The sequence below is a fragment of the Leopardus geoffroyi genome, chromosome B2 (assembly GCF_018350155.1).
Source record: "Leopardus geoffroyi isolate Oge1 chromosome B2, O.geoffroyi_Oge1_pat1.0, whole genome shotgun sequence".
NCBI lineage: Eukaryota > Metazoa > Chordata > Mammalia > Carnivora > Felidae > Leopardus > Leopardus geoffroyi.
This window is the reverse complement of record NC_059332.1, coordinates 62746969-62773195: the sequence shown is the minus strand read 5'-3', so window position 1 is coordinate 62773195 and position 26227 is coordinate 62746969. Positions and strand designations below refer to the sequence as shown.

Sequence of the window (26227 nt, the reverse complement as noted above, 5' to 3'; positions counted from 1 at the left end):
ATCTTACAAACGAGCAATACGCACAAACAAACCCAGACTTTCTAATGGTCTTAAAATTATTTTTAGATATTAGTTGCATTACTTAAGAATAGCACATTGAAAAAAAAAATCTGAATGGCAGACTCTACCAGACACATCGGTTCATCAGGAACAAAATTCAAGGCACAGTTAAAATGCAGTCAATGATGATCTGGAATTGGAGTATGGGATTCACTGGTAAGGAACCTACAAAATCCACCAATTGCAGCTTACCCGGCTCTGTGTTTGAGCTTTTTATCTAGGATCCCATCTCTGGAAACAAGTTTATTAAATACCAAAATGCCAATCACCATGTTGACCTGTCAAACAGAAACAAAGGTTGACCTTTCAATGATATTGAAGGAAATTAGGTCCCTGTTTCTCCTGAAAACCCTCTTTGATTAATTTATAACCATTTCAGAATTATAAACTCACAACAGTAGTGATAGAAAGCACTTACCAAATGTTTTATAAGTGCATAAAGGAGAACAATTTAACAATGGTGTGTTAACTTTAAAGTTTTAAAGTACAATTAAGTACATTAAATTTCCATGCTTTGCAGTTAACACTGAGGAGATTAACATTCAATTGTCTACCTTTTAAACAGTGCCATAATATGTGAGTCTGGCATTCTAAGTCACCCCTGATTAAAATCAATTGTCTAAATGAGTTTTACCCTATGAGAGTCAAAAGATTTTCAGTCTCACAGTGTGAGACTAGATTGAGCCCTGGCAGCCAAAGGTGCTAAGAATTTGTCATTGTCCCCAGAAGTGAGAAAAGAATGTCTAAATTCCTCATACTGTGTAGCTTTCTCTCCTATGCGTTGGGGGAGCATTTTGATGTACCATGCTTTTCTAGACAAAAGAGAAAGCCTATTCAACTCACCAGCATCCTTTAGGAGATGGATACTAACATCAACTCTTAAAATGTGCTCTATTGAACACTTCTCAGCATTTTCTAAGACTCTCTTACTCTCACTTAAAAGATCTTTGCGCATAATACATCTGAAATGAAATCACACATATTTTTCTCTCTCAAGTAAAATTGTAAAAAGCTGTAGAGATGGCTGTGGTCTATTTGTAGCAACTTATTATGATGAGCGCCCACAGTTCTCTAACCTACCAGCACTTCCTGACAAAGGAATCCAGTCCAACGCTGAGACCAAGATAATCAAGGAAAAATATTTTCTTTTTGCCTTCCTGCCCCTTACCCTCCATGATCAATGGAACCTTGGTGCGTCCCCCAGTGCAAATGATGAAGCCTTTACATTGAAACTAGTGGTTCACAAAAGTCTGTTTTAAATTAAACAGGATGACTGGTTAAGAAAAAAGAAAAATTCCTTTTTCCCAGAACATTGGCCAGATGAAATATAAAGCTGAAATCTGTTTAACTGCTGGTATAAGGAAGATCCAAAGCAACTGATAGGTAGGAACTTATTAGGAAGTGTCACTCTTCATAGCTTTCTGACAAGATACCATTTAATCAAGAGAAAGACTTACTCATCTTCACATTTCTCATTATATGAACTAGGAGAAAAAAGTGTATTCCATGGATTCTATTAATCTACAATTTAATCGTGAGGGAATCCATCACTACTCCAAAGACCATACTTTGGTTTTTCAATTATACATATACTCTTTGTTTCTCCATTTTAGGGTTATATGTATATTAACTTGATACCTTAGGGAAATAATTCAATTGATTAAATAAGAATTCGATGCAGCAGACAAAAATGTGCCTAATAGCTTCCATCTCCCTATGCTCTTCTCTAAGACTGATGCCTAGATTTTGTCTTGTGAATCACAGACAGTTTCTGCTCCCTGCTATAGTTTAGAGGATGGAGAGCAAATGTTAAAGAAAGAAAAAATCATATACAGTTATTAATAAAGATATTGCTAGCTTCCATATAGGCAATGAATTGTTCAAGAAACCAAAGGGTAGTTCTCCAATTAGAACTCTAATTGCACAGTGATGTGGATCTTTGTATTTAATTCAGACCATTTTCCCCCTTATATTTTCATTTAAAGATTTATTAGACAAGAAAGATTTGTATTGTAATCTAGAATATCAAAGTGAGAGAACGAAAGGTAAATTGGTAGCAAATTCCATGTTCCCATAATTAAATATGTAAAGGAATTATTTAGTGATTCTAAAAAGAAAAAAATTTAAATCCTTATGCACAATACACGGCAGGGGTTCTCAACTTGGGGGTGATTTTTGACCACAGGGAATATTGGGAAATGTCTGGAGACAGTTTTGATTTTTACCAACCTGAGGATACTACTGGTATCTATCTAGTAGGTAGAGGCCAGGGATGCTGTTAAACATCCTGAAATATACAGAACAGCCCCACAACAAAGAAATATGCTATCCAAAATCTGTGCACTGAGGTTAGGAAACTCTGACACATGGACATAAGTTTTCTTGTTGACATTTGGTAGCAGCAGATGTTACTAACATTAAGCGATCTTAACAACGATGGAGATCGCACAGAATGGTGTAAAGTGAAATGATAATTGATTGTGTACATTAACAATGAAGAATCGGTTGAAACTTACTCAAACTTCTTCATAAATGTGAAATTACTGTAAGAGAAATCCCACACTCGCATGTTCAATATTCTTCAGTCTTCAAAGTAAGAGTATTTTAGAGTACTAAAGGACTAAAGAGCAGTTGGTATTCAAATTTAAGTAGTAATTAATAATGAAGTAATAATACATTCTACGTTAAAGTTTCTTTACAGTGAACACAAAAATTGTCACTGTAATAGAAGCCAAGTAGTCTTTGATAAGAAAACAGAACGAGTAGATTTTGATGTTTTACCAGGACAACAGCAGCTGCAGGTCCAACAAAAGCGTAGAGTAGTCCTCCTTCAAGAGAGAGCCAGCAGCTAAAAACAACATCAGATAAAAACTAACAGAAATTAGTGATAAGTGCTAAACCATTGAAGTGTGATACAAATTACTTAGCGTTCAAATTTGGGCCCATTTTGAAGGTTTGTAATTAAGCAGAAATGCATGGAAGAGGTGGAAAAAGCGAAAATGAGAGCATTTGATGCGTGAGAAACACTATACACCTTTTGCAGAAAAGAAACTTTTATTATAAGGCCTTACTTTCAGGCAGTTAAAACATTTTAGACAAATTACTCTTCCAGTGAGATTTTTATATTGACTTTTAGTACAAAGGTGACTATCACATAAGTTTTGTAAAATGGTGCTCTGTATCCATTACGAAAATTTTCAAACGCTCTTTCAAGCAAGAACAGCATGCTTTTAGAGTCTTGCGTATGCCATTTATGTGTTCTTCCTTGAGGCCATTGAGATATTGGGAGAAATTGGTTTAAAAGCCATCATTGAAAGGAACAAATAATCTATATTTTGTGCGCTTGTTTTTTGTTCTGATTTTACTTTTGCCCCAGACTACTAACAAAATTCAGTAAAGATAAGCTTTTGAATAAAAATAAGTGTGGCTGTGTTTATTTCAATTACTAAATTCACCAGGAGATGCAGGTTTGTGCTGATATTGACATGGTAACCCATTTAGGTAAGAACACTTATTCTCTCACAGTAGAGAGGCATGAAGAAGGCATGGGGCTTGGCACTGGAGGCTTTGCAAGGTGGACCATCTGCATGTGCATGGTCTAGGAATATAAGGAAATATAAGGAATGTAGGAAAACACCAGGAGATGTTTTATCTCTGCTGATGCAATGAGTCACACCTACTACTTCTTACATCTGCTTTTGACATTTGACCCTGTCAGTATTACTTCTAGGTCCACAGAATCATCATGCTGCCTCCAAAATTAACAATTAATAATAACTGTTGTATATTGGTTCTAAGGACACACTTTTTCTATATTGGTTGTGGTGGTGGTTACCTGACTTAGGCATTTGTTAAAACTCACAGAACTACACACTTAACAGTGTGAATGCTGCTCTGCATAAATTTTACCTTAATTAAAAATTTTAATCTAGTAGTTATACACACACACACACACACACACACACACACACACACACACACACAGCAATGCATGTATCGATATATACCTAAAACAAATGTGTGTGCATGTGGGTATTCGAAGTCTGCATTTAGTTATTTCTCCTTGCCATAACAGTGAACAGATAAAGTTCTACTTTCCTACTTTGGGGTTGATAATTTAATATCTACATTTTAAAATAAAACATCTGGGCAAAAAGCCTGTAGTCTGATAGAACACCGTAGTTTGGTGTCTCTGAGACTGCCACTGATTTTCTACTGTATTTTTGTGAGTTAATCTTTAAACTGACATACTACTCATTATATTGTACTCGGTTTCAATCACAAACTCTTTGAAAGTTGGAACCATATCATCCATAATTCCTACCTCTTGCTATATCTCCAATACAGTGCCTTTCAAATACTGGATTTATACTGAAAGTCATACTCCTGTAAAAGGTAATGGCTTAAAGGTAATAGTGCTGTAGTAAGCACTACACTACAACATACGCTGTCAGGGAGTTTTGCTTGTTTGTGTGTTTATAACATAGATGGCAGAAGAAAAACAAGTGCTCTAATGACATGAGTTCTTTAAATTCTTTGGAAATGTCCTTTTGTTGGGCAGGTGGAATGATGTCTCTTCTCACAGTCTCCATTTGGATGAGCCCACTAGAAGGACTAATTAGCACTAATTCCCATCTCAAACCTGAAGACAAACAGAAAATCTCACTTTAAAAATTTATACTTGTAAGAAGATGCGCCCATCTTTTTCTCCACTTCTCAACTGCCTCCTCACCTTGAGAGAGCAGATGAAATAAAATTTGAAAGTGCATTGTTTTAAATTTTAAATATTTCAATATAAACTTTATTTGTAAAATCTCTCTTGAATTTATCAGTGTTACAGCTGTGATAAGGATGGGCTGATACCCCACCCTCTTTCTTCCCTCTAATTTCTCCCACAGCCTAGGCATTTTCTAACGTGTAATTTACTGATCCCCCTGATCCTTACATTTCAGTATTACCCTAACACAGCAACAAAACTTGAGCTGATCTTTCACAACTTGGTTGATACTAATATACATTATCATCAGTGAAATTAGAAGCTCACATCAGGATCATATTCTAAAAGGTAAACATCAAGATTTATTCAGATCTAAACAAATGCATTTGAGATTAAACACACAAAGTAAATATTGAAATATTTTAAAAATCAAATTCATTGTCCTTATGAAGAAATGTGAAATTGAAACAAGGATTCTGAACAGGGCTTCACCATTTACTTCCTAACCTCTGCGCATTTCAGCTACCTTATATCATTCCTCACTAATGTGATTTCTACCATTGTTAATGACTCAGTGACAAAATGCAAGCCATCAGCAGTGCCAACCAAGACTAATGGAGCATAGATGATGATTTACTTAATTATAAACATGATTTATCACTGTGGATGGACTTACTAGTGATCAGTGCCATATCCTTTCGTCCTTGTGAAGCCTACTGATGTGGCCACTACTAATGCTGGTAAACCTGCAAGAAAAACATGGTCAGACTTCACGTTCAGCTGTAACCACTGTGCACTCTGGCTCAAGAAAAGCTAGGACAGACTCAAAATGCTTACATCGAAGCAACTACATTTGGATGAATTCCTTCATAAAGTATGTTTCCATTACAAAATTTCTTTCAAGTACAAAAATATGAGAGCGACAGCTGGGTTTTTAACTCAGTGCACTTCTCTAATGTTGCTAGGTTACCACCACATTTGACATGGGTTTAGAGGAAACTAATAACAGAGATTTAGTATATCTTTTAAGTTATTTTTCCCTAGGGGTTTACACTGTTATAAAGGAAATTTATAGTTATAAAATCAGAAAGGCAAAAAATGGATGTTCTGCTGTGATAGAATATCACAGAAGTGGAACATTTCAGGTGGCCCCATATTGATTCATATCAAGTTGTACTTATTATAAGACAGAAAACAGTAAAGCATTCATGTAATTCTTTCTTTATGATTTACTTATAATAACAAGAGTGTAGGGCCAAATTAAGGGCCCTAAGGAATTAATTTTGGGGCTTCTTGGTCATACTCCTTTTAGCAATCCTGAATGAAGGTCAGAAAATATATGCCAGTTTCGCTTCATGCACTTCTCGGTAGATATCACTCCACACATTGCTCAGTCCATTTTGGAATTCAATTGCCCGCATACCTGTGCCAATTCTGACCTAACAGCTTTTAGTTTATGTTTGTCTGAATCATGCTCTCCTTACTCAAGTTCAAAGGCATGCCCCTGTGTTTTGGTGGACAGAGCTCAGTCTAATCCATGCTGTTTAATTATTTTACAAAAATTGTGGTCATGTCTTCTTTTCAGGAAGGTGATGTTTGCCTTTTCAGGTTGAAAATCCATCATCTAATCACCTTCTTGAGTCCCCTCCACCTACCTTCTTTCTTCCTATCATTTCCCCTCCTTCCTGCTATTCTCTTCTGTGAGTCTTTTCAAGTGACACCACATTCCTTCATGAGGTTTAATGACAAAAAATATGAAGGGCATCTCAGAGGGACACATCATATTTTTAAACAAATATGGGCCTCCCTCACCCCGTACACACACACACACACACACACACACACACACACACACACACACATGGATATATATAGTTGACTTTTTGACTGACTACATCAAGTTCATTAGAAAAAAATTCTCTTCTGGGTCATAGCTAAAGCATTAATAGTCTTCAACCTGTACAATTTAGGGTAATTATTTTCCCAAATTTATTACATTGCACTTTGCTGTATAGAAATTCACATGCCACTAATCTGCCACCTCCCAGAATTCTTGATAGTCTAGCACCATTGCCTTAGCTTTTTTGCTATTCAGAGTAGTTTAACATTATCTGTAAACTTGGAGACCAGCTGTGAGCCCTCTCCTCAAGATCTTTAGTAATGACACAAAATGAGGTAGTTACCATTCTTGAAAACTGCCACTTTTTATACTTAGGTAAAGTCACTTACCTGCATTCTATATTTCTTGGATCTATGGCACTGATTCATGACAAAAGTGTCCCCTGATTCAGTACCAATTTAACTTTAGAAGGTCTTTGTCATGAAATTCAGACAAAAGTTTCATGAAAGTGCAAGTAGAATACATTCTCCCATTTGCCTGTGTAAAGAGCCCTAATATATTAATCCTACTTTTTCCAGTATGAATTATTCTGTTATTGTAATAAGTCCACTTATTTGTAATTTATCAGCCTCCATCAAGTATCCTATTCTCCAGTCTTCTGGTCTATTAGGTATCTGTTGTATATTTGGTCCAAAATTCCCCATTTTTTTTAGTTCGAGTCTTTCAGAACTCAAAGGCAAAAATGACAAAATCCTGAGGTTTTCTGAAACTAGTTTCTTTAAAGTAACTAATTAATTCTAATTAAACTAATTAATTCTAATTAAACGTTAGAATGGGCCTTATGAAATGCATAGATCTTCAAGATGCCCATTTCGTAAGGCAATTTGACAGAAACTTTTCCTAATAAAGAAAAGCAAACAACGAATTAATTCTCAGTCTGTCAACAATTCCGTTTTTCCTTTGAGGACCCCACACACTAGTCACAAGGTTTCATTCACTCTCTAAGAGGACTTTCTTCCTGTGATGAACAGCTGTAGTCCTTAATTGTTTTGAGCTCTCTTGGAATGGACTTCTCAAAGTTTTCTTGTGGGGAATATGTGACTAGCACCTGTTTTGAGCCCTGAACACTGTAAGACATTTTGCATTTTCAGAATGTATTAGCAGAGAACACTTTGCTGTACTGCCTGTAGCCATCCTAGGCTGCGTCTTACATCACTGCTTAACTGAATGGCTATGTGGTCATCCAATATTTACTCCTTCTTAAAGTTCCAAACGCCCAAAGAATGTTCAGAAATGACCAGCTTCATGTATTTCCACTTCCATTTATCAAATTGGACAAAAAAAAGTAGCTTGGGGATAATCACAGTCTATTGCTTCATTATATGTGTTCAAAGTCATTTTAACAACAAGAGCATGAAAGGGCATATTAATATGCTTACCCCATCCAAGGCACAAAAAACGTTTCCTTATAAGCCGGGTCCTAATTTTTCCAGTCACAGCCATATAGGACTGCCACGCCTCAGTTAAAACCCAACAGAACGAAGCCAGGAAGAAAAAGTGCAAAAATGCAGTGGTGGTTGTACAGATGCTCTGTGGAAACAGAAAAGACTCACACTGAATATAGTGGGGGGTGGGGGGTGGGGGGTAATCTGGTGTCCTCCAGAGGACTGTTCATCTTTAACTCATTGCTTTTATTTCAAATATCTACCTCTCCTGTGTGACAGAGTAATTATTTACAGAAATTAGAAACCCTGCAGTCTTTATGCTGCATATGATATGTATGATAGAAAAAAAGATATGTCCTAATTCCATTTGCATGTTCACTTTTTTATGAGGAGAAGCCTGAATGTAAATTAAAACCCAAGGGAGATTACAATTACTACTTTACTTGGAATTTTTTTTTCTTGAAATGTAATTATGGGAATGGTCCTATCTTCAGTTTAATTTAAGTTACAGACATCTTGCATAACTCTTTTGGCTACGTTCTTGATCCTTCCATTTTATCTGATAATTCTTTGTTATTTTATCTGTGTTGATATTAAGATTACAACTCAACAGCCATCCAAAAGGAAAAATTGCTTTTATACAAGTGTGATATTCAAGGTAGAAAAGTATAAAATGAGATTTGGTTAATAGCCTAGTGCAAAAATAACATAAGTATTTTTAAGTACTTAATACATTGTTCTTTATTATTGCATTACAATGTGTTGTATGTAATCAAGTCATTTTGAAAAGTTAATCGAGTCACTGGCAGTACACAGCCATGATTTCATAGATATTTTACTTTACACAAGTTAATCATTCTGAATGTGCCAACCATTAGTTACTCGTGACTCATCTGCGAAGGTGAGCAGCTGAATTTTGGTAGAAGCTGCTCCTTATTTCACTACTAGTATAATGTCTTTGTGTAAATCTTGTTAAAATGCAAGTCTTCATAAATCAGAATCAGTAACTAAGCTAAATTTAGTAACTAACTAAACTTCCTCTGTCAGTCTGTCTTGCTATTCCCCAAAACTGAAAAGAGCAAAGCACAGAACTAGAAAAACAATCATAAAAAAACCTCATTAACAGAGAAATAAAAATACAACTCTCATCTTCCCACCTCCACCCAATACACTGTTAAAGCCAAATGTCTTTTAAATTTTTGGCCCAAATTATTCCTATTATTTGTTTATTCTCTTGAAATTCACCAGATGTTAATTCAGCTTTTCAGTTCTTTTAATCCTATAAAAAGAACTTCACCATGCTTATCTCTCGAGGTTGTTTTAAATGTTGAGAGGTAATGTACAGAAGCTGAGTAGCACCATGCTAGGCATATAGCAAGTGCATCAACTGATTATGACCATAGTCATCATTATTTTAAAAACAGTACTAAGGTGTTACCAGTTGGTTTTCAGCATGTGATTCCTTATTTCATGTAGCACTTAAAAATCCTAGGTTACTTATGTTTATCCTCACAAAGATGACAATTCTCAGTATGATAAAGTCATGGATTTCTAGAACCCTTTCCTCATACCTTTACTCCTATTTCAGGCATAATGTAGTCACTTGAACCAACTGTGATTCCTTCTATACTTGAGACATTGAGACTTTTCTTCCAGGTAAGGGTTTAAATATCTGCAGGCTGACTACTTTTGTTCACTCCTGATCTACGGTTCCTGATCCCAATCTGAATTTCAAAGATAACTCTTCCATTTAATACCCATAGTTACACTTTCTAATTCACCTGTCATTTCCTTCCACCAGTTGGTCCCATCTCAATTGTATGTGCTAGCAAAATTATTCCTTCCCCATTTTAAACTATCAATATAAGGTTGTATAAAACAATGTAAAAATATTGCAATATTAAATGCTAAGTACTAGATGCACTGAGATTTTATAAGAAATAATAAAATGCTCAATGTGTCAATACAGAGACTTTTAATTTGCTCTTTCTATATTATGTTTGTTGCTTTGGGACTCTCTGTTACACACTTTAATTCTAATACAAATTGAAATGGATGCTATTTGGGGCTACTGACATTTATCTCAATAATTCATGTCTCTCTAGACAAGAATATGGCCACAGTATGCGTGGAAAATGTGTAGTAACTAGAGAACTAAGACCCATTTTTATGAGCAATCGCATTCTACTATAATGAGATGAATATTCATATATGTCTAGAAACTGCTCTATGAAGGAAAGCTGTCTCAACCCAAAGAATGTATATATATGGAAAAAGTGGTCTAAAGTCACAAAACTTATCTTATGTGAAGAGTACAACAAAATCTATGTTCCTGAAAATAAAGAGAGAGCTAGTTTTTCTTCATCATATGAAGAATCACTATAAACTCAGACATTACACATGAGACACATGATTTTTCTGATAGATTCGATAAACTGTCTTTTTAATATACAACTTTTATAATAGCAATTTTCAAATAAACTATTTTCCACATGTGTCATCTCAGTTTCCACATGAGTAGCCTTTCTAATATTCAGGGTTCAGGATTCCTTGATTTCCTTTTTCCACATAACCTATATCCCACATTGACCATCTCTTGGATCCCCTCAGTACTAGAGACTTTTACATTTAGAAATCTCACTCTGGTTCTATTTTTCTATAAGCAGATTTATATACTGTCATCTGTTCAATTTTCCTACTACTGGACTCACTGTCATGACCTCCAGTCTTACAGCCTCTCGTTATTCACCTGTGTGTCTACTTTTGACTCCCACAATAAGTGAGTCTTGACAGCTTGCCATTCCGAACCTGAGACTCACTAGCACCTCAAATTCATCATCCAATTCTTCTGCTACACCTGCCTTGCCGAATCTCAATTTGGTCCTTTACATGTGCTGAGTGTGGTTGACAAGTATTACAAAACTTGAAAAGGTATTTAAATTGGCAAACTGAGCACTGTTCATACCTGTCACCCTCATGTATATTATTCACCCCAAATCCTCAGGGATAATAGAAAAAATTTCATAAAATTAAAGAAAAGAAGTATAAACTCTGGTAGAGATTGTGAGAAATATCTAAAAAACGAGCAGATGATGGCAGACAGAAGGATACCCCAGCTCAAAGCTACACATAAGGAGCAGAGATGAAGACATGGAAATAGGGGAGTAAGATACACAGATGACACACAGTTCTAACATCTGTTTGAAACTACGTTCAGAAGGAAAAAATAGAGAAAATTTCAAGGAAAGGCAGCATTTAAAGAAATACTATGGAAAAACTTCTCAGAACTTCAAAGATCCTCTGGTCTAAAGGATAAATTGAAGATAAAACACACACACACACACACACACACACACACACACACACACCCCTAGTTACAGTGTGATGAAATTTGTGAAGATCAACGATAAAGAGAAAATCTTAAAAAGGTGTCAGAGTCAAAAGAAAAATTACTTACAAAGAAATAATCAAGTTGGCATCAGACTCCTTGTGAACAACCCAGGATACAAGAAGACAAGTAGAATAATACCTTCAGCATTATAAGGGAAAATAACTTTGAAGATAGATTTCTACACCCAGCAAAACTATTATTCAAGTGAGAGGCAGAAATAAATATATTTTTATAATTAAAGGAACCTTGAAGTTTACTACTTCAGGATTCTGAGAGAACTAGTAGACAACATAAGCCAATAAGAAGAAGAAATCCAGGAGGAGGGAATAGGATAAAAGAAGTAATGGGCAGCAAAGAGAGTGATGAAATACATTGTCTAAAAAAATGTTTATTTAAAAGCTTAAATATATTTTAATTTTAAAAATATGGCCACGTGTATATAAAATTCAAAATGATAGTAATGAGGGTTAAAAGGGGAGAGAAATAAAAGTTGCAAGGGATTGGGGGGAAATGAAAGTATGCAAAGCCTTTTTTTGTTCTCAGGAATATTAGAGATACTAATTGACTCGAGATGTTAGAAAAATACGCTTGAACATGTGTATTAACAATGTTAAGGTAACCACAAAGAGGTAGAAACAAATAATATATTTATAAAATAGTAGAGGAAAAATAGAACTAAGAAAAAAATTATCAGCCTAATAAAAGGCAGGAAAAAGAACAAAAACAAACTAGAAAATATGATAAATAAAAAAATAACAAAAATAGTTCCAAACATATATGAAATTATAGAAATGGGAATGTTTTAAATTCATTAGCTAAAAGTTATGGACTTTTTAAAAAATTTTATTTCAGAAGGAGAACGTTTGAGTAGGGTAGAGGGGCAGGGGCAGGGAGAGAGAATCTTAAGCAGGCTCCACACCCAGCACAGAGCCCGATGTAGGGTTCAATCCCACAACCCTGGGATCATGACCTGAGCCAAAATCAAGACTCAAACACTGAACTGACTGATATACCCAGGCACCCAAAAGTTAAGAACTTTCATATAGGATAAAAAAAATCAAAATCTAGTAATTTATTTACAAGAGACATAGCTCAAACCTGATGACACAGGAAGACTGGGAATAAAGAGATAAAAAGAGCTATATTAAGGAAATGCTAATATGCAAAAATCAGATGTCACAATGTTAATATTGAAAAAAAGCATTAAAAGAGATGAAGGACTTTTCATGCTGATAAAAGGAGTAGGTGATAAAGAAGTTTCCAAAGAACATATCTCTGTGAAACTAATAAGAATTTTTCAAAGTGTGTGAAACAAAAACAGAGAAAACTACAAGAAAAACTGTCAAATTAGGTTTATAATGAAAGACAACATACAGCTTTCATAAAGTCACAGGAAATTTGGGCTCTTTCCATAATTTGGCTATTGTTGATTAATGCTGTTATAAACATCAGGATGCATGTATCCCTTCAAATTAGTATTTTTGTATCATTTGGGTAAAAGCCTTGTAGCACAATTCCTGGATCCCAAATGCCCATCATATGATTAATGGAAAGATGTGGGGTACACACACACACACACACACACACACACGCGCGCACGCGCGCGCGCCATGGAATAGTATTCAGCCATAAAAAAGAATGAAATCTTGCCATTTTCAAGGACATGGATGGAACTAGAGAGTATTATGCTAATTGAAATAAGTCAGTCAGAGAAAGACAAATACCATGTGATTTCACTAATATGTGGAATTTAAGAAACAGAACAAACTTGGTGGTGGGGGAAGAGAGGCAAACCAAGAAATAGACTCTTAACTCTAGAGAACAAACTGATAGTTACCAGATGGGAGGTGGGGTGGGATGATGGGTTAAACAGGTGATGAGGATTAAGGAGGGCACTGTTGTGATAAGCCCTGGGTGTTGTATGGAAGCAATGAATCACTAAATTCTACACCTGAAACGATTACACTGTATGTTAACTAACTGGAATTTAAACAAACAAACAAACAAACAAACAAACAAACAAACAGTAACAGTTATATACAGATACACAGAGTCACAGGAAAAGTGGAGAAAATGATAACATGGAATATTATAATAACAATAAAAGTGATTAATCTTTCTTTGATTAATTATTATATGTAAGAAACAGAGCATGTGCAGCTCTTTAACATACAAAATACAGAAGTTAACTACTCCTAAGAAAGTAAAATAAAATAAATTTGAGGTAGTTTATTGCAGGGCATTTTTTGCAAACAGCAATATGATAAAATTATAAATCAAAAACTAAAAATTATAATACTGTACCTCTTGGGGTAAAAGCTTTTAAATAGTTCATGAATTAAAGAGAAATTAAAACATAAATTATAAACTATTTAGAACTGAAAAACTAGGCAATATATATTTACATCAAAATTTGTGAAATTTTGTTATGATAGTACTCAGGATTATTAAAGCCTTACATAGAAAAATAATAGAAAATGAAAATTAATAGGCTATTTAAAGAAATCCGAAGAAATGTAATACAGACAAAACCAGAAATTAATAAAGTGTAAATAAAATATACAATAAAGTTAACCTAACCTAAATAACCAGAAGTTAATAAAACTGAGGATAATTTAAAAGGCCAATAAAATAGGTAAACCTTTGGCAATTGTGACCTTTTTAAAAGATGGAGAGGAGACAAATAACATTAGAAATCAAAAAAGTTATTAAAAGTATCATAGAAGAATAGTATGTACTATATACACATGAAATTGAAACCTACATAAAATGGACATTCTTCTAGAAAAACAATCAAAATTGGCATGAGAGATAAAAAATAATTTTGGATAAAATTAAAAGGTAATGAAGGAAATAATTCTCCAAAAATGACAAAAACTTCAGAAAGATTTACAAGCAAATTCTCCCAATCTTAAGGAATATATAATCACCAGTTAATAAGACAGTTCCAGGAAAAAGAAAAATACTAAAAGATTGATTCATTTTATAAGGTTAGCATAACACTGACATCAAAAAGAACAAGAAAACTATAAGCCACTTTAATTTATCTACATAAATGAGGAAGTATTAAGTAAAAGATCAAACCCAGAAGTATAGTAAAAGCGTAATAAATCATTATCAAGTAAGAGTATGTCCAGTAATGCAGGATGATTTTACATTAAAAGTGACCTCCATATAATGTATTTATTATATTAGCAGATTAAAGAAAAAAATGTGATCATATCAAAATATGGGAGAGAACTTGTTAAAATTCAAAACCCAACTGTCACTTAAAAAATCTTTATTGCAAATTAAGAATAGAGAACATTCTTAAAGATTATCTCTCCAAAACTTATGACAAAAAACATATTTAACAGTGAAATATTAGAATAATCCTCATCAATTATGAATAAAAAAAAGTAGGTCCATCATGACCTCTACTATTCTAAATTGCACAGATGGTCCTCACCAAAACAATACAAGAAAAAGCAATAGGAAAGGAAAAGACAATACTATCATCATTGTAGAAATATATCTCCTCACTGAAAACAAAAATACTTATTCAAAGGAATACATGCACCCTGATGTTTATAGTAGCATTATCTATAATAGCCAAATTATGGGAACAGCCAAATATCCATTGACTAATGAATGGATAAAGAAGATGTGGTATATATACATTAGACACATAATGGAATATTACTCAGCCATAAAGAAGAACGAAATCTTGGCATTTGCAAAGATATGGATGGAGCTAGAGAGCAATATACTAAGTGAAATAAATCAGTCAAAGAAAGCCAAATCCCATGTGATTTCATTCATATCTGGAATTTAAGAAACAAAACAAATGATCTTAGGGGAAAAAAGAGAAACGCAAACCAAAAAACAGACTCTAAGCTATAGAGAACAAGGTGATGGTTACCAGAGGGGAAGTGGGTGGGGAGATGGGTTAAATAGGTGATAGGAATTAAGTAATGCACTTGTGATGAGCACTGGGTGTTGTATTTAAGTGTTGAATCACTAAGCTGTACACCTGAAACTAATACTCCTTGTATGTTAACTGGAATTTAAGTGAAAACTAAAAAAATAAAAAGAAATATATCTCCTTATTAGGAAACCCAAGAGGATCTATTTTTAAACTATTAGAAATAATAAGAACCAAAAAAGTAGCTAGATACAAGGTAAATATACAATAATTACATTTCCTGTACACTGAGATCAATATACAAAATTGATTTTTCTATACATTAACAATATCCATTGGAAAATGTAATACAAAATTCTAATTAATTATGACAGCTTTATCTCTCTTCTCCCTCTCAAACCATGTTAGAATGACCAAGTGTTTAAGCCACAGGATAAAGAATAGACAGTAGACAACAGTGAACTCAAGATGTTTGCAAATTCAGATGTTGAAGGAAGATGGCATAACTGACTTACAGTGGCAGAGAATGTTGTAGCCTAAGTGCTTATAGAGTGTGGGAGGTGGTGAAGGAAATATTGATAGTAATGGACCCAATTCACTCTGCAGGCCTTCAAAAGGTTATAATATTTGGAAACAGAAGGAGGACCCAGGTTTGCATGGGGCTGAAAAAGAGAGAGGTTGGTTGAAAAATCTATATACAAAATAGCTGAAATTCTGTGTTTCCTCCCCAACTTAATGCAGTCCAGCACTGCTAAGGGAGGTTAAGCCTCTGGAAAATTGAATGGGTTGGGTTCAGAACATAAGCATCAGTCTCATTAACAGGTAGGTGTACAAGGCAGATACAAGAGTAAATATTAAACAATAAGCACTCTCCTCTCATTTTTCCCTTACTTCTGCTCCCAGAATGCCAAGTCAGAGATTAAAATTCACCCCCAGAGAGGGGTGAGAGGGGGAGGAATCTTCATTGCTGGCTCATCCAAGAGGAGCACACTGAAATCTAAGTTTCTTTCTCCTTTCTTTCCTTCTCTCCTCCCTCCCAACCTCCCTCCCTCCCTCCCTCCCTTCCTTCCTTCCTTTTATCAGGGTGAAATCTACCTTTCAATAAGTCCATCTGTCTATATAGAATTTCAAGTCACTTTTTAGGGCCTTGCTTTTATATATGAACACACAGATAATTGAGAAAATCTTCCAACATGGAAAAAAAAGGTCAAGGAAAGAAAAAATAGGGTACTAAGGAGAGACAATAGAGGTAACAGAAAAATAAAAATTTCAAAAAAGTCTAAGTTCTTCAGAAACTGAGAAAAGAAATTGCACCTATAAAACAAAATCACTAGGGAAAGATTATCAGATAAAAGAATAGGTCCTATTTGTAATGACAATATAAACTATAAAACGACTCAAAAACATTTAACAAATATGTGCAAGAGCTTCATGTAGGTAATTATAACATTTAATTAAAGGATACAAAATAAGACATAAGTAAATGGAAAATATATTATGCACATGAATTGGAGACTCAATGTCATATAAATGTTATTCTTTCCCAAAATGCAGTTCCCATCAGATCTTAATTTTATTTATTTATTTATTTATTTATTTATTTATTTATTTATTTATTTATCAAAATAAGTCAACTCTAAGTCATAGAGAAAACCAAATACAAAGAAATTGTCCAAAAAGTCTAAAATTAAGAAAGAAGCATAGAGGGTTTTCCTAATGATATAAAACAGAATAATATGTAGCCAGATGATTATCATCCCTGTTTTGCACATGAAGGTTTGGAGAGACTAAGTAACTTGTCCAATGTCTCATGATTGATCAGTGAGGAGGAGGAGTTAAAACATGGTTTCCGCCTCCAGGTCTTGTGTACTTCCTTAACCACCTCACTCTGCTTTCTAACAATATTTTTTGCACACCCATAGTCTAATCTTCAAAATCATTTTTATCCCCTCATTTTCCTCCTTAGTCTAAAATCAGATAACCTTGCCTTCAACATTACTGACGAAGTACAGGCTACCCATATTGTTGAGATCTTCATATTCCCTGTGCTCCTTACTTTGAAATTTCTCCCTTAATTTCATCTATTCCTTTCTCCTTTCCAAAGTAGAACCCTCCCCTTCCAGGAGATGGTATAAGAGAACTGAGACAGGTCCCTGGAGTCATACTGTGGGTTCATACCCTCACAGCTACATTTACTGTTTGTTACTTAAAATCTCCTTGCCTCTCTCTCCTCATTATAAAAATGAGAATAATAGCATCTACCTCATAAGGCTGTTGTAAAGATTAAAGGTCATTATACATATAAGCTTGATACACAGCAAACACTCTTGATCCTATATTTGGTCAACTGTATACTCTCCTCCTTTAGTTAGTTCCCATGTTCCTATATACATAATCTCTTAGCCTACAAATCTGTTGAAATCTATCTTTATCCACTCACGCACCCAACCAACCAATCAGCCTTCTTTTATTGGTTTATTCACACTGGTTCTCATTGGGTTGTTCTCTTTCTTTCCAATCGTGGTCAAATTTCTTGAAGGGCTAAGCTAACCATCAACTTCTTTACTACCAACGTACACATTTTTTGTCTATCTAGCATCTCCCCTAAATTTCTTGCTTACAGGAATCACCCATGGCTTTCTAATTTCCAAATCCAGTAAATAGAAGTTTCTTAGTTTGCCCCAAATACTTTGGACCTTAACATTCTCACATATGTTATGAGATTTTTCCTCTATGATATTTAAAGATTTCCCTAGCTCTAAAATTCTACAATATCATGAATACTATCTAGTCAAAAGTCTAACTGAGCTATTCATGCCTTCTAGAATTAATTTTGGCAATTTATATTTTCCCAGAAAATTATCCATTTCGTTTATATTTTCCAATGTCTTACTATACAGTTGTATATAATGTTCTCATAAATTTTAATACTATTTTTTACTTCTAAGTTTGCTTATCTATGTTTCCTATTTCTTAGTTTATCAAAGACATCTATTTTACTAATTTATCTCAAATCTTAATGATTCCTTAAGTCCAACTACAAAAATATTATTACATTATTATTGGGATGAACCTTTTAAAGTGTAAAATATAACTATTCTTTTCATTTGGCAGACTTTCAAGGATTCTAAGAACAAAATACTATGTTTACCTTATTCCCAACCTTCAAACAAATCAAAGAGTGTTAGCATTTAAAAATAACCAATCGTAGGCAACAATTATGTAAATATTTCAAAAAACAAAAGAGAAAATGCTTTTGATGAGATATATATTAAAAAATTCCATGGAATATAAAATGCAGAAAAGCTTGCTTTTGCTAGAAATATGGAAAACAGAATTTTGAGATGAAGCACTTAAGGAGAATATTTAGAAACTCTCAAACAGTATCAATATCTACATACTTTAATTACAGTATTTATGGAGAAATCAAGAATTACCAAAATTACTGCAACATTTAACAATCTTAGACAAACAAATCATTCTTCCATATGAAGCAATTCTTATTTGAATTATTTAGATAATTTTCTCCACTCACACACTAATTTGTCTAGAATAAATAACCAGACAACATGATGACTATAGTGAACACTACTGTATGACATATGTGAAAGTTGAGAGTAAATCTTGAGTTCTCATCATAAAGAGAAATATTTTTTCTTGTTTTCTTTCTTTTCTTTTTATTGTATCTATATGAGCAGATGGATGTTGGCTGAACCTGTTGTAATCCACTTCACAATATATGTAAACCAATTATGCTGAATGGCTTAAATTTATACAGTGATGTATGTTATTTATTAATAAAACTGGAAAAAGTAAATTACAAATACGTATGCCTTGCTATTTATATTGAATAAAACATGTACAAGATACAAAGAATAAAAGTCTGAGATGCACCTGTAAATCCTTACATGTGAATGATCCCATGGGAAGAAACTCTGGTGTATCACCACAGTGATTTCAAAGACAGTTTTTTTTTTTAATTTTTTTTTTTAACGTTTATTTAGTTTTGAGACAGAGAGAGACAGAGCATGAATGGGGGAGGGGCAGAGAGAGAGGGAGACACAGAATCGGAAGCAGGCTCCAGGCTCTGAGCCATCAGGCCAGAGCTCGACGCGGGGCTCAAACTCACGGACCGCGAGATCGTGACCTGAGCTGAAGTCGGATGCTTAACCGACTGAGCCACCCAGGCGCCCCTCAAAGACAGTTTTTTAAAGTCTGCACTAATAACTGCCTATTCACATTTTTCAAAAAAAGTGGTTTTTACAGATTTAAAATTACTGTAAGAGTGAAGTAAGGTAACAGGTAAAAGTGGCTTGCACAAAGATAACATATAACTTCACATCTAGTAAGCACTCAATAAAAAATACTGTTAATAATAAGGTCATAATTAAAAGCTTAGTCAAATACATGGGTTGATTTTTATTTTGCAAAACAAACATAATTGAAAATGTTTGAGATTATGTTTTAAAGGATGACAAAAAAACTAACTTATCAAGTTACTACTCTGCCTTAAACATCAATTTTGCAACAGTGCTTCAAGGTAAATATTTTATAAATTAGGAAAAGAAGCTCAGAGAGATTAAATAACTTAACTGAAGATACACAGGAAGCAAATGAAGCAGCATGCCCTCTTTCCATTACAACATGTTGCCCTTTGTTGTGAAGGGCCCTGATTTTGCTGATGTTTATATTTATATGGTTATACTATACTATACTATATACTATATATATAGTATAATTTCAAGCCAGTGCAAATCTTTTTGAAATAGCCATATATAGATGGTAATAAATAGATGTTATTATATAGAAACAAAAACCATATAAAATGATTAGTCTTTTTTTTTTCCCAAATCACCACCAACGGAAGAATGCACCATTTAAAAGCATAGTTTTGGTTACATGGATTCCATCAACACATGTGCAAATGTACTTTGAGGTTATGTGGATAGAGCACCTCAATCCCAATGAGATGGATCATTAAAACCAGTGTGCATTGTGACCATAAGCTCCATCATTTCATAAAATTAAATTAAAGGTTTTATTATATTAAGACTTTAATCAGAGCTTTCTGTTAATGTCACTTCATTCAATCCCCTTCATCCCCTAGCTGCTGTGACATGCTAAATCAACAGCAATGTCATTTGTAGACAACTGACAAATATCTCTCGTAGACCCCAATATTTAGCCTGTGAATTTTTCCTCTTGGATATAATGCAAAATATAGATAGAAGAAATATGATAGGCTTTAGTTTAATCTTGAAAACTCTGGGTTTTTCATTAAAAAGTTGCAATATTTGCTCAAAAACTGTGGCACAAAACTATGATAAGGAAACATTATTATCTCTCTGAGCCACCTTTCTTTTTTTTAAAAAAAAAATTTGAAAAACAGAATTGCTAATATAAAGTCATGTATGATATAAAATAGTTAATAAATGAAGAAACACAAGTAGTTGCTAAATGGGAGTACCTCAAACAATAACAATCCTTATTTGCTAGTACTATTATTTTTTTTTTAATTTTTTTTTCAACGTTTATTCATTTTTGGGACAGAGAGAGACAGAGCATGAACGGGGGAGGGGCAGAGAGAGAGGGAGACACAGAATCGGAAACAGGCTCCAGGCTCTGAGCCATCAGCCCAGAGCCCGACGCGGGGCTCGAACTCCCGGACCGTGAGATCGTGACCTGGCTGAAGTCGGACGCCTAACCGACTGCGCCACCCAGGCGCCCCTGCTAGTACTATTAAAAAGAAAGAAATGCTAGATAGAAGTCAATAGAGATAAAAATCTGTTTCACAGATGTCAAAAATATGTATCTTGCAGAAAACATGTTCATATTTTGAAGACCTTGGAAAGTTTGTCACACATAACAGGAAAATCTGAGTCTTTGAAATGTGTCCTTTGGGAATCCAAACATTTGTACATCGTACACAGCAGATGCTTCATTATACACTGTTATCTCCAGGCTTAGAAAATAACAATTTTATTCAAAATGAAATATAATTAAGGCACTTGCTAAATAAGGCCAAGAGTTCAACTAAAGCTTTACTAATAATTTAGAAACTTTAAAATGTATTATAAGCTCTAAGATACCTCTAGGAACTGATTTACACTGTGTTCTATAACTGAAGAGAAAATCAAGTGTCAGTGGACTTATATCCTCTGATGTAATTAAGCACCATATATAGTCACTCAGAAAGGAAGAATAGCAATGGAAACATTAAGTTGCCTTAAACTTGTATGACGCAGAACAAACAAAACTCTGTAGCTCTGTTGCTGGGGTTTCTAGACAAAATATTTCTTTGAGGAATTGAAAGGCAAAGGGAAGTCAACGCTTTAATATCAAGAAGACATTTGATTATTCTATTTATCAAGTTTAATCAACAGTTAGACTTGGTGTCACAAGATTATTTCAATGAAATGAAAACAGTTTTTGATTCAGAGGCAGCATATTATGAAAAGGTCCTAGACTTTAGAAGCAGGCTAGTATTTCTCAACCATGGTTGCACAGTGGTATCACTTGGGGAGCTCTAAAAAATGTGTATCTATTAGAGTTCTCCCCTAAGATCTGATCTGTTCATCAGTCTAGGGTGGAGTTGAGCATTAGAATTGCTAAAGCTCTCCAGGTGATTCTAATGTGCAGTCAGGATTCACAATCAGCAATTTGAACCATCACAGACTGACTCCTTGCAATGGAAGTTACCAAATGTGTGACCTTGCACAAATTATTTACTTCTCACAGCCTTGAAGTCTTTCATCTGTCCAATAAGAGTGAAAGTACTACATAGGATTACCTTAAAATTACATATAATAAATGTAAAGTGATTAGTTCTCACTAGGCTCTAAAAAGTATTAAACAATAATGACTATTTATGCAAATTTTCAACCCATTATAGTAACTTATCTAGTCTTAACTAGTTCCTAAAATTCTGGAAAGAGCAATGAAAATGGAGCCCTCTGCTATGCATTCATATTTTAATTTAGAATGTCATTAGAACTGGTAGACTTCTTTATAGAACCTGCTATGGAAAAAGAATCAAATAGCTACCGATGAACAGTGCGCGGGGTGGAACGGAGCAAAAACAGAGTAATGCTGGCCTTGATGTTATTCTGTAGAAGGTAGATTATCATCTGATCCTATCCTCTGGATTTCTCCAGATACCTGAGGAGAAATACCTAATGTTGAACAACCACAACAGTTGAATTGTGCTAGATGTGATCACTGGGCCAGAGTTACAGGATGCTGGACATGATAATTTAGGATCTCAAAGAACTTCTACTCCAAAACAAAAATGTAAATCCTGAGATTGAATAGTTCCATTTGTGCTTACCTTTCAAATCCCTAATTGCTTATCTCTGAGCCACACAACCCCAGATATTTCAAACCCAAACTTTTTACCCTCTCTCTTAAGCTAGCTTCTCATTTTGTGTATTGACTCCACCGACCTCTGTATTTTCTTGGCCCTAGATGGGGCCATCACTCACTCCCTCATGAGCTATTAGTGACAGAGGGAGATTTCTGTGAAGAGACCACCCTTCTATTGGTCCTACCTCCTTTGGCAAGAATCAAGTGAAGCTCCTGAGCTAAGTATGGCAAGATGTTACCACTATCTCCCCTCTACAATGAAAGAAAGATCTTAGAATATATCTGGCATATACAAATAATAAATATGAGTCATAGTTATAAGTATTTTTATAATCATTACAAAAGGATATGGGTACAAGATTTACTTTTACAATGAGAAATACTAAAGTATGTTTAAATGTTAAGAGTCAAGTAAAGAAAGTATGAATCAGGAGAGAGAACCAATTGCATCAAGTACAGAAGATATCTGATAAAAATAAAACCTGAAGTACATGAGAAGAACTGGCCTTTGATAAGAAGAAAGTCCTCTCTTGACTTAACACATGTAGGAAGTAACAAATATTAGGTGAAAATGTAGATAAGGTAGCATACTTTGTGGTGGGAAGGTAACATGATGGCTACCAAATTCTCTTTGGAGTAGGAGTTGAGTCCATTGTTAAAGTTAAAAATGTTGGAGGACAATCAGTGGTTTGGGTACATTTGAACACACAGGAAATTCTTTTTGTTGAGAATTGGAAAACCTGGTAACATGGAATTTCCAGGAAGCATTGAAGGGTCCATTGAGCTGAGGAATCATGCATATTAACAGCTCAAAAGCAGAGACCTATAGTACAAACCTCCATCCACCTTGGAAATCACAAATTCTAGTCCCGTGAAAAAAATAAAGAAATACTGGTTTTGCTATTTTTCTGTGAGGGGTTTTCTCTGGGTTCTTGTTGTAATGGATATCTAGTATATGGTTCTATTTTCTTCCCCCTTTGACTACTCATGACACACTCTGCCTAAGAAGACAACCCCACTCTATGGAAACAATGGAAGCTACTCCAAAAACAAATCAAGATTTCAGTCCATTGGTTGGGAAATGCTGAAATCACATTGTAGCAAATCCCTTATTCTGAAGCAAGACTGAAGAAGTGTCTCAAACTGCTACCTACCTTCTAATAAACAATTACCTTTGAAAGTTTAGAACCCTGCCAGGCTAGATGCTCAGTTTCTCAGCAGGTGGGACAGATGACTATGGTCAGAACACTATAATCCAGATTGGACAAAAATGACAGATGGCAAAACAAACTATTTCTAGTATCATTACTTTTACAAGCAATTCCTATAAATACCTTTTTGGAAAACATTTATTGGAAAAGAACAGCTTAGTCCAGTCAAATCCAACGTGATCTTTTTTCTTTACCATGTCTTAACAGGTATTGTCACTGAGGAATTTAGGGTGAAAATATTTACTGAGTACCCAGTGTATGAAAAATCCTATATCAAATCCTGAATCAAATTTTAAACATTTTACACAAAACATAAAAATTATATAAGCACAAAAACACATTTGTAAGCAATTATGACATATGAATGTGTTTAAAATGGATTACTGGAATGAGTAAAGTCAAGAAGATAAGGATATTTTAAACTCTGACTTTATTTATTTTTAATAAAAGATTCCTGAAATTTATTTTATCAATATAAAATAGAACTAAATTTTATTAGTATAATTCACTTTTAAATCCAAAGTCTAATTGAGACCTCAAACTTTGTTTAGAAATGGTGACAGCTGGATCACATGGTTTCTTGGTTGATCCCTAGCTTTATTATTAAGCTCCTTTGGTTTAGTACAACATGTCATCCTTTATACCATTTCCTCTTATCATATGTAAAATTTTTATTACAACCAAAACAGAAAAAAGTGTCAAGAGGAAAATAGAAGCAAAATCCCAAAGACCATTATGTCCAAAATAGATTTTACCAAATATTTTAAGTATAGTCTTCTATTCTTATATCATGACTTTAAATTATACAGTTTAAAGTAATGTGGATGAGCTGAGAAACTCCCTCCATTCTTACCCACAAGCATAACAGTAGTGTAGAGAGAGAAAGATAGATCTAGGCCCAAGGTTGACGGGGAGAGGGTGAGGAGGGGTGGAGAAGAAGTTGAAATGTGTTCCCAGGCTTCTCTAGAGAGCTATAATTTCATTCTCCTCATTTTAAGAGGGTGAAAACTGTTCCTCTCACCCCACCTCCAACCTTGCCTCTTTCTATTTTTCTCCATACATTTTTGCCTTCTGAGGAGAGGCGTGGCAGTAGTCAAAGTTAGTATTGGAGCAAGAAAGAGAGAAGAAAGAGAATCCAATTACATCCAGCAACCTGTCCTCCTACTTTGACCACAATGTCTTAATGCCAGGATTCTGCAAGGAAGAGAGCTTTGTTAAGAATCGACTTGATTCAAATGAACCAAATACAGTACTTTATAAACAACTGAATCATTTCAAATCAAGCTAATATTATATAAATAATATCTGTCTTTTCCAAGTACCTACTTATTTATATCATTCAGTTCAATATGAATACGCCAAATGTATATTTGTGAAAGGAATCAGATTATGATTCATGTTCAGTTCTCAATTACAGCCTCTCAATGCATGAAATACTCTCTTGTAGTAAATGAAGCACTTTGAGAGGAGTACACATTCTTTCAGGTTTCTAGGATCCCATTTAATGCATGACTATAGCACATAATGATTGTATCTCAGAATAATACATCTTTTTTTCTTCCGTGAATTCAAAATCACTTTCTCTTGTATTATCCTATTATCTGTTGGAAATTCCTACTCTTATGCTTATTTCATAGATTAAAGTTGGTTAGGGTCAGGTTTGTTTTCCTTTTTTAAGTCCAGTGGAATACCTAGCATGCAAATTTTATCCTGTAAATATTTGTTGGATGAAAAAATTAAGAAAATAGCTCTGTTAGTAATGATTTCAAAGGAGGTTTTGATCTGAATATACATGCTATTGCTTCATGTAATTAAGTATGAGAAATTCTTCATCATTGTTGTAGAGATGCCTAGATTGCCCAATACTCACTCGCTCCTTGCCCACATAACACAACCTTAAAAAAAGAAGTAATATCTGGGCATGTGGGGACCCAGAATAAAAACTGAATTTCCCATCCTTTCTTTTAAGGTCATATGATTAAATTATTACCAAGAGAAGATTAACAAGAATAGTATGGAAAACTTTGGAAAGTATCTTTTTCATGTTTCCCTTTTTCCTGTTTGTTGTGAGATGGAACGTTTACATGATGGCTGGAGCTGGAACAGCCATCTCGGACATGAGGTGGAAACTGCAAGTTTAGTTCAGCAGAAAAAAGTCAGGGTCCCTAATGACCAGGGAGCTGCCTACACTTAGGTGAGCAAGAAATAAGATTTTACCATTTTTAAAATCTTGTTGGGGCACCTGGTAGGCTCAGTTGGTTGAGTGTCTGACTTTGACTTGGGTCATGATCTTGTGC

General features: G+C 34.4%; 1 protein-coding gene across 4 annotated transcripts in view; it reads right to left on the bottom strand.

Annotated features, from left to right (window-relative positions):
- The window catches only part of ADGRB3 (adhesion G protein-coupled receptor B3), a 734277-nt gene that overhangs the window by 61659 nt on the left and 646391 nt on the right, over positions 1 to 26227 (bottom strand). For all 4 annotated transcript variants that reach the window (XM_045498673.1, XM_045498672.1, XM_045498671.1 and 1 more), the window contains 4 exons: positions 8057 to 8207; positions 5454 to 5523; positions 2842 to 2908; positions 253 to 338 (listed from right to left, as the gene is read on the bottom strand). In XM_045498673.1, coding sequence (XP_045354629.1) covers positions 253 to 338; positions 2842 to 2908; positions 5454 to 5523; positions 8057 to 8207 — 374 coding nt within the window. The remainder of the gene's footprint in view (positions 1 to 252; positions 339 to 2841; positions 2909 to 5453; positions 5524 to 8056; positions 8208 to 26227) is intronic.